General features: G+C 41.2%; 1 protein-coding gene and 1 non-coding gene across 2 annotated transcripts; both read left to right on the forward strand.

Annotated features, from left to right (window-relative positions):
• Positions 1 to 384: 384 nt before the first annotated feature.
• LOC104455418 (outer envelope pore protein 37, chloroplastic) lies at positions 385 to 6188 on the forward strand. Its single transcript, XM_039311339.1, has 7 exons — positions 385 to 411; positions 2781 to 3155; positions 3398 to 3487; positions 4030 to 4200; positions 4369 to 4463; positions 5145 to 5265; positions 5720 to 6188. Exons 1-7 carry the CDS (start codon positions 385 to 387, stop codon positions 5849 to 5851), a joined length of 1011 nt encoding a protein of 336 aa, XP_039167273.1. The 3' UTR covers positions 5852 to 6188.
• On the forward strand, positions 1274 to 1347 carry TRNAI-AAU. The gene has a single exon. It is a non-coding gene; the product is annotated as a tRNA-Ile (tRNA).
• Positions 6189 to 9205: the final 3017 nt, after the last annotated feature.

Genomic DNA, 9205 nt, shown 5'->3' on the forward strand with positions numbered 1-9205 from the left:
TTGGTTGGATAATCTAGAGATTTGATTGAACATATGCTTAGTTGCACAGTGCTTTCAACTTGTTCAGCAGGTGGAGTATGACTGCCAACCTTAAGTGTCTTGAGAGGATTCTTCAACCTTAAAGTGGATAAGTTATTTCTCAAGTTATGTAGTCACCAGTGGAACTGATGGATTTGGCCGTGGGCAAGATCTCTGAGATGGTTACTAACTAGTGAGCATGATTCTTGGAAGTATTCCGCACGCGATGCCGGTCGACAATAAGATGTCAAGGTGAGCATCACATAGGACGGCTGCTTACTGATTTGCCATTGATGCCACGCAATATAGCCACTCGATGTTGCTTCTCTCAAAAGTTTCTTTGTCTTAGCTCCATCACATACACGGATGGCATTAATTGAGGCAGTGTATCGAGTAAGTAACTTCTGCTTTTGAAAAGTCGGAAGCGATCATGAGCTAATTTCACCAAATCGTTGCGTTATGCATTTACAATCGATCTTAGACATAGGGGCGGGATGCTGACAAAGGAGGGTCGATCTGCTGAGCTTTGACTCCTCCTTTTGAATTCCATTCATTGTAAATTAGCCAACGATAAGCACATGCTCGGGAAGAAGACTGCTGAATTGTGGATGGATGTCCAGGAAATCCTTTTAATCCATGGCATGATGTTCTCTCTTTCTGGCACGAGACAACACGAAAGAACAAAAGGGGAAATACATAATTGAATCTGTCACGAAGTCTTGAAATTTCGTTAGAATAGAAACGAAAGGACCCAAAACACAATGTCATTTTGAAGGTGTAGTTTTATATATATAAGCATAAGCGATACGCGGGACTTCTTGAGAACAAACCAACTTCGCAAGCGGGCGAAGGGGGAGAAACAGAAGCATGTACCCATTACAGAAGAGAGATGAAATGCAAAGGGTGTTCTATATTTCGAATATTTATACCTTTTACCTAAGCGGCAATATAGCTATGATTATGAATATGATTTGAAATAGAACAGCTAAATTAAAATTTTCAATGCATTATAATTGGATTTTCTTGTTATACATTTGTTATGCAACTAATTAAGGTAATTTTGTGGTTTCTATGAGTAATTACTGCTTCGGCAAGTGAATTATCTCAAATTAAGCTCACTCATTAAATGATATGATCCACGCATTATTACCAAGTCCGCTATGGTCGTAACATGACATGTACAGCCATTGCTAAAATGTTGGAATTTAACTTTCATTAATAATCTATATCGTATTCCCGAACAGAATGTCATAGCGGCCTATTAGCTCAGCTGGTTAGAGCGTCGTGCTAATAACGCGAAGGTCGCAGGTTCGAGACCTGCATGGGCCAATGTTTTACTCTCTATTTTCCTTTTTAATTCTCTTCTATTTTAATCCCATCTACTTTCTATATTTTTGTTCTGAAATCTTTTTTGGCGCATGAATAACGTCAAAATTAGAAGCTTGTTCGGGTCAAAAAGAAGCTTTTCTGGATTTGTATTAGAAAGAAAAATAGATGTTACTTTTGCTCTCAAATCTTTTTGGGCTCGTGAGGAGCGTTAAAATTAGAAGCTTGTTTGGGTTATTAAAAAAAGGAAAAAAGGCACCAAAAATTTCTAATTTTATCCATGATGGCATATTTATCTGAAATTTTTTTATGATATAAAAAACTTCAAATGTGTACTCATGTGACGTATTTTCCCTCTATCAAAGTTCTATTAGATTTTCTTTAGTCAAAACAAAGTCGTTTTTACTTCACTTATGTCAATAACATTTACTTTCTAGTGTTCATGTGTGCAAATTTTTAATGGTTCTCATTGACAAAATCTTGACAGATGGTACATATGGCATATGAATAGTTTAGAGTAAATATGGGGTAAAAACAATACAAGTGTTAATATTTTTCCTATGACGTTCATTTGAACTTTCTTTTTGCTCACTTGAGTGCCACTTTCGATTTATCCCATTCGAAAAGCTAATGTGGTCGTTGGAAAATATTATCTAATATTTTTATTATTTTTACAAATTTTTTTTTTTTTTGCTTTTTTTCTTTAGGCTCGGTGAGAGTTGCCACAACCCTCGTCTGCTACAAAATCCTCGCCTAATGTAGGCGAGAGTCGCCTTGCCCTTAGTCATAAAGGCCTTAGGCGAGGCTATTAGGGCCTCGCTGGTAATTGGTGAGGGCCCTTGCCGCCTTGCTCTTGTTGTGAAGGTCTTAGGTGACGGCGTCGATGCCTTGCCGACAGCGGGCAAGGCCATGAGGACCCTTGCTAGTGGTCACCCAAAGTCAGCAAGGCCCCGACGGCCTCGCCCAAGGCCTTCGTGTTCAAGGGCAAGATTTCAAAAGTAAATAGAAAGTGCATAAAATGTCGGACAATCATGAAATCCATATAATCAGAACCAACAAACTAAAATCTTTTTCTTTCCTTTTCTTATTGTAGATTTGAATTGTTTCAAAAGGTTGTGCTTTCCTTTAAATAAGAGGCAAGAAATTTTGGAAAATAAATAAAAGAATTACATCTAAAAAAAAAAAAAAAAAATCTTAGAAGAAACAGCCCTTTTCCAGCAGAGACATAAATCGATCCCCAAAATTTGAAGCCCCCCTCCCGCACAACCATCCAAAATCAAATCCATTTTCCGCTCAAAATTAAAAAAAAAAAAAAAAGTTAAAAAAAAAGGCTGTACACACACCGAACTCGAGTCAGCCGAACTCACTCTCTCTCTCTCTCTCTAGACACCGATGGCCGACCCGTCCTCCTCGCCGCCCCCTCCTCCGATCCCTAGCCTCCTCCTCCCGCCGTACTCGCCGCCGCCTCCGCCGCCGCCCCCGGCCCGGTGCAGCAGCCGCCGCCGCCGCCGCCGCCGCAGCCGCGGATCCTCTTCTCGTTCCCGAAGCGGCCGGCCCTGCGGGTCACCTCCGAGTACGACAGCGACAGCTCCGTCTTCCTCCACAAGGTCTCGTGCAAGCTCCTCGACGGCCTCGCCAAGCTCAAGCTCTCCTTCCGCAACGACCGGAAGGGCGAGGTCGCGGAGCCCCGGCTGTCCTTCGTCTCCAAGCACCTCTCCCTCCACTACGACGTCGAGGAGCAGAGCGCGCTCCTCCAGTCGGCCTTCGACGTCGGCCCGAGGCTGCACCTCAAGGCCGAGCACGATGTCAAGGTCCCCCCCCCTCGATTCCACTCCGATTCGATTGATTGGGAAATTCTGGACTTTTTTTTTTTTGAAAAAATGCGAACTTTGAGATCGATTGCTGTTCATCGGATGGAGGGTATATGGTAATGTGTTGCTTATGTGAGCTTGTGTTTCGGTAAATGCGTGTTGGTCTTGAATTGCTGCCTTCTTTGCTGAGCTTGCGGTTTGTGGCCATTGATTACCTTGTGCTGAGTATTCTGCTTCATCAGGCACAACAAGGAGTTATGTCGCTGGTTGCGGACCTTGCCGAGCCCGGTTATGCGCTCGAGCTGTCGTCTCCCGTACCTACTGTGGGATTGGTTAGTAGATCCCTTTGCAAAGTTGTTGAAGTATCTTTTATCTGTGCTTATGTAACCTCTGGTTTATAACAACGAGTTGTGTCCTCCTGGTGCCGCCTATTTGCTGTAAATGAAATATTTAACCATTGTCCATATGCTTCTGAGGCTACTATGTCGGTTAATATGTCGACTTGACTTGAACACTAGAAAGAACAGAAGGGTACAGGTGCCAAACAATGGGCGAAAAAGCGTCAATTCAGTTTGAAAGGATGCTCATGAGATCTAGTTTATGCACTGTTCTACCAAGCATCTGCAATTTTCTTCTTGGATTTTCTTTCCACTTCTCATGCACTTCGGAAATGCGTATGTCCCGAGCCACAATCTTTTCAATTTATAAAATAACATCCAAGTTGTGAGAAGATTAAAAGTTTCATGCTGGGTAGGCATTATTGTTAAAGATTTTTCTCCATGACATTTTCAAATCCTTATGCTGAACTATTTGTGATCATGTATTTTATCACTGTCTAACCATTCTTGTGTTGACTTGCTATCCTTATTTATAGCCAAGGGCGACGCTAAAGTTCCCTCTTGGTGAAGTCTCACTGGAAGAAAGAGAAGAGGAGGAAGTGAAGAGAACGTTGTCAATAAATGGGATTCTTAAAAGTCAAATCTGGAATGGAGTGTGCAGTGCCCAATATGCTGAGGAAGAACTGAAACTAAGATATGCTTTTAAGGTGGTTCCTGTTGGCTTTTGTGTATTTTGAACTTGTGGGGCTTCCTTTTTTCTTTTATTGGGCACTTCTTTTCTCCTAGTCTAGGGATTTACTGCTCAATATGGTTTCATTTCATTCTGTGTGAACATATTCCATGCCCTAACATGGAGAGCATTATGTTAACTGCAGGATGAGGAGCTGTCGTTTATCCCAACCATTTCTCTGCCTTCGAATGCTCTCTCAGTTGCGCTCAAGCGTAGATTTAGTCCTTCTAGCAAGTTGAGGTTAGAATACTTCATCATGCCTTTTTGATCACACCAATTAGTGACTTAGTCTGATTATAAGATCTAGCACTTCAATGATGTGTTTGGCAGTAGATGTTGCTTATGGCCCATCAGATATATTATTTACTTTTTGCTGATGGAGCAACTGGTGTTGTGACCATGACCTAAAAATGATTAGGTAGATTTTCATTTTTGATCCAGAGTTCCTCACTTGACTTCTCTGTTTGGCTCATGTACAAATTCTTCAATGACAAGAAAAAACACTGTCACAGACTCATGGTCAATTTCGTTAGCCATGATTAGTCTTTGGACATGTTAGGTGTCATGATAGGTATTAAAATCTGCCTTTGAAGCAATGCTTTTGTCATCGATTACCCAAACTGGCATACACTTCTTGATGATGAATATTCATTTAGAGTATGAAGTTCTCTAAACAGAGGCAGTGAGGTGGTATTAAACATCAATTCACTTTTACTTGCTGGTCTTTTGCTGGAGATCATAACAGGTTCTCCATTACTTAAGCTATGTTCATTCATTTTGTTTTGTGACCTAATTTTACTATGTCAGTAAACTCCGTACTCTTATCTGTGCTCTTTTTTAATTTATTTCAATACTTCATATCAGCTTAATTTTTCCAATGGAGGGACATGTTGTGATTAATATTATCTGTTCAATGTTTAGCTACCTGTACAATTTCGATAGCGATTACTGGAGTGCAGTCTACAAGCATACTTATGGCAAGGATTTCAAGTTTAAGGCCGGGTACGATTCGGAGGTCCGCGTAGGTTGGGCATCTCTTTGGGTAAGTGCTATACATGAGCGCATTTCCACATTGATGCCTCAAGGCTATATTGATTTGAGTAAAAGTACTATAACAACGTAAAGCCTTATCCCACTTAGTGGGGTCAGCTCTTAGGGAAATAACAAATCTAGTACCCAAAATGTGAAGAAGTTTCTCTTGTGGTCCTAAGAGTTGCTGGGCTCAATGGCACATCTCTATCTACTTTCTGTAGTTATATTAGATTAGTCGAATGTGAATAGCCTTGGCATTCACACAATTAAGTACCTAAATATTTCCTGCATGAAAGGAAAACTATTTCCTAATTCCTAGTGCCTGGTAAGATAAGGTTAGGGATTTTTTGTTTGCCGTGACACTGTTTTTCCCTTGATTTAAAGTGCTTATCGCATGAAAATCACTTTTATAAGTTCCCTAGGGTTAGCGATGAACTTTCACTTTAAAGAGCTTCTTGATGTAGGTTGGAGATGAAGTTGGCAAAGCGAAGACAGCGCCAATGAAGATGAAAGTTCAGTTCATGCTCCAAGTGCCACAGGACGACATTAACTCATCACTCTTGATGTTCCGCGTTAAAAAGAGGTGGGATATATGATCAATTGTGTTGGACGAGAGGGTGTCGTAGCGTGACAATGCGCCACTACCATGCGTGTTCCGTAAGGTAGTGCAATTTATGTATCACCTGCTGTCATGCCAATATTTCCTACATGAAAGAGGTTTACTGTTATCCAGTCACTTGTATCTTATATCGAATTAGCCGTCTGTTGACAAAAATCTGGGGGTTGCAGCAATTTAATCATTTAAAGCGTCCTCCACAGGCAGTGACGGATAAATCTTTGGCAGCTAGAGTTTTGAAGTGTTTCTATATGAAATAAGTAAATGCTTTGAACATTTTGAAAAATTAAAGGTGAAAAAAGGCCAGATTGGAGTTTCGCGACTCTCTCTTGATAACTCTATTTGGACTTGCATGACTATTTCTGCATCTGGCTTGCTAAGCTACACAAATGCTATAGCTTGCAAGAAAATGACTAGGTGAAAATCTCATCAGCTAGCCTAGCCTGCAAGGAGAAATGGAGGGAATTGACTTTGTATTTGCCAAGCAACCAGCCTTCTGAAAGATGGTCCCAGCTCTTATAATAGGTAGGATATGCATCTCTTTCCGTCAGTAAGAGGAATACTAACACTAATGGTTTTTCAACTTTTGTCTATTGTGTTATGTCGTTGACAGTTTTTTGATACACAGGCCGTCTCTGCATTTTTTTTAATAAAGAAATCGAATTTTCTAGAAAAAAAACAAAAAAACATTTTAATGATGACTGGCATTTCGTGTTTCTGACATATAAGTAACATCGTTCAGGGGCATTTTGGTTAAAGTGCGAGAGGGCAAATGAGTTAATTTATCGATTCAAGGGCTGTTTTGGTCATTTTCTTAAGTTTATGGGCAGTTCTTTTATGAAAATTGATTGATAGGATTTGCGAGTCTGTACGAAGCTTAAACATTATTCAGCCTAGGCTAGGATTTTCAATAATGAAATCTGTTGATATGGGCATAAATCTCATAATATTAAAGTCGGATTGAATTGCATAGAAAATTGCACGCATACCATTTCTTTCTATCCCTTTTTATCTTCCCCGTTCAGTGTGACTTTAAGCAGAATTTTCATCCACGTAACCCAGCTGCTAAGGGTGGTTTTAGAATTACTTCCATAAAAACTCCAAAAAGTGACGAGGAACAAAGAAGGAAAGCGACATTGAAATCTCTGCTCTTCACAGGTGTCACGCCCCGATCCTCCGAGCGCGTGTACATCCCACTCTGGTCGATACAAATGCGACTTCCCAGGACACGTCGCCGACCCATTCAATTTTATTATGCATGCGGAAGCGAAACAAATCCCCGACAACATTTAACTTGGGATAGAAAAGCAAGCAATCAATCACAACCAAACAAGCTTTCTTATAAACACATAGGTTTATATACAACACTGGATTGTTTACAAAATAGACAGGCTCAACAATTAGGGAACCGTCCTATGACCAACTTGTCGACACGTTCGCCGATTCTTCAGCCTCCACCTTCCGAACTCCAAGACTTCCTGGTCCTCCACGACCGTCATCTAGGGACTCGAAATATTATCCCACAACCGGGATGAGACTACGTCTCAACGAGTCCTACCATCTAAAACTCAATTAGGAAGAAAATACGCTTCAGGGCACTCTAGCCACACAAATAGGATAGAGGACTTACCTCTCCTCAGTCCATTTCCTGCACGTCAGTACATTTCATATTCAAGTAATGCTCGCACAAGCTGAAACTACCGACATACCCATCGGTCTATCAATTCAATCAATCCAATTGATATCATACGATCCACATATCTATCAATTCATACCATCTATTAAACCATACCATCTATTCATCCATCAATACATTCACGGCTCACACAAGCTGAAATGGATGCAATGCTCTCACAAGCTGATATAGATGGTAGCTCGCACAAGCTGATATATACATAGATGATAGCTCGCACAAGCTGATATATGGATCGTTGCTCTCACAAGCTGATAAAACGATCTTAGCTCACCAGAAGCTGCCATGTATTCAATATAGTATACTATAGCTCACCAGAAGCTGCCGCAATATTCCATATAGTATACTATAGCTCACCAGAAGCTGCCATATATATATATGTATATTATAATTGCTCGCCTAAGCGGATACATATATATAAACCAATGCTCGCCAAGGCTGATCATTCAATAATAAACCAACTCATACCTCAATTCAATCATTCAATCAATCCAATCAATTCAAACTGGTCATACAGACCAATTACGGTGCTAAAAGCCAACACGGGTATTTTCAAGTTAAATACCACAACTTCATCAATATCACTCAATTCCACACTTTTGGAATTATTAACCATAATCATCAATCACTCAATTTCTCAATTTAAACATACAATTAACACAAACCGACTGCACTGCTGCGATCAGCGCGAAATTCTAACGACCGGCCATCCCGGCATAATTTTCAAAATTATTAAATAATTAAATTTAATTCCGAAAATTAAATAATTAAATATTATTTTATAATAATATAATTTAATAAAATAATATTTATAAATTCGAAATAATTAATTAATTAAAAATAATTAATTAGGGCTTAAACAAGATTGCACTAATTTAATAATACAATTAGCCCTAATTAAACATCCATTAAGCTAATCATACAACTAATCTAATTTACATTAAAATAATCTAATCTAACCACATAAACCTAATTAGACTAATCTAAGCACCCTTAAGCGTCATTAACTCATTAAGCAAGAATTAGAGGATAAACTCACCGGATTAACGAGCCGAACGGCTTAAAACGACAAGGACGATGCGAGGATCGATAGTCTCCAAGGCGGGCCTAGCTTCCGGGGTCGGGAAGCCGGCCAAAACGGGCCAAACCTTCGCTGCGATACCCATTTTTCCAGCTTCTGTCCGCTGCTGGTTGAGGCCGAAAATGAGCAGATCCGGGGCTGGTTGGGGTCGGGAATGGGCGGAGGAGCTGAACCGGACTTAGGCGGGGCTTCACGGTGGCCGGAGGTGAGCTGAACGGCTCCGGCTGAGCTTCCCCAGATCTGGAATGGTTGCTGGAACAGAGGAACCGGCGAGATGGAGACAGAAACGGACGGAGATGCACGCGGGTAGGGTGACGGCGTCGCGGTGGCACGCGGAGACGAGCGGCGCTGCTGGCTGCTGTCTACGACGGAGAGGGAGCTGCCGAGGTCTTCTTCGACTTGCTGGGTTCTTCGTACAGCAAGAACACGAGCAGCAAGAACAGAGATGGAGAGAGGCAGCGACGGGAGAGGGAGAAGGAAACGGAGGCGTGCGGGCTGGACGAGCGACGGCCTCCGGCTGGGACGAACGGCGACAGGCGGAGCTGCTGCTCCGGTGTTCT

This window comes from Eucalyptus grandis, chromosome 1, assembly GCF_016545825.1.
Source record: "Eucalyptus grandis isolate ANBG69807.140 chromosome 1, ASM1654582v1, whole genome shotgun sequence".
In the NCBI taxonomy this organism is placed as follows: Eukaryota; Viridiplantae; Streptophyta; class Magnoliopsida; order Myrtales; family Myrtaceae; genus Eucalyptus; species Eucalyptus grandis.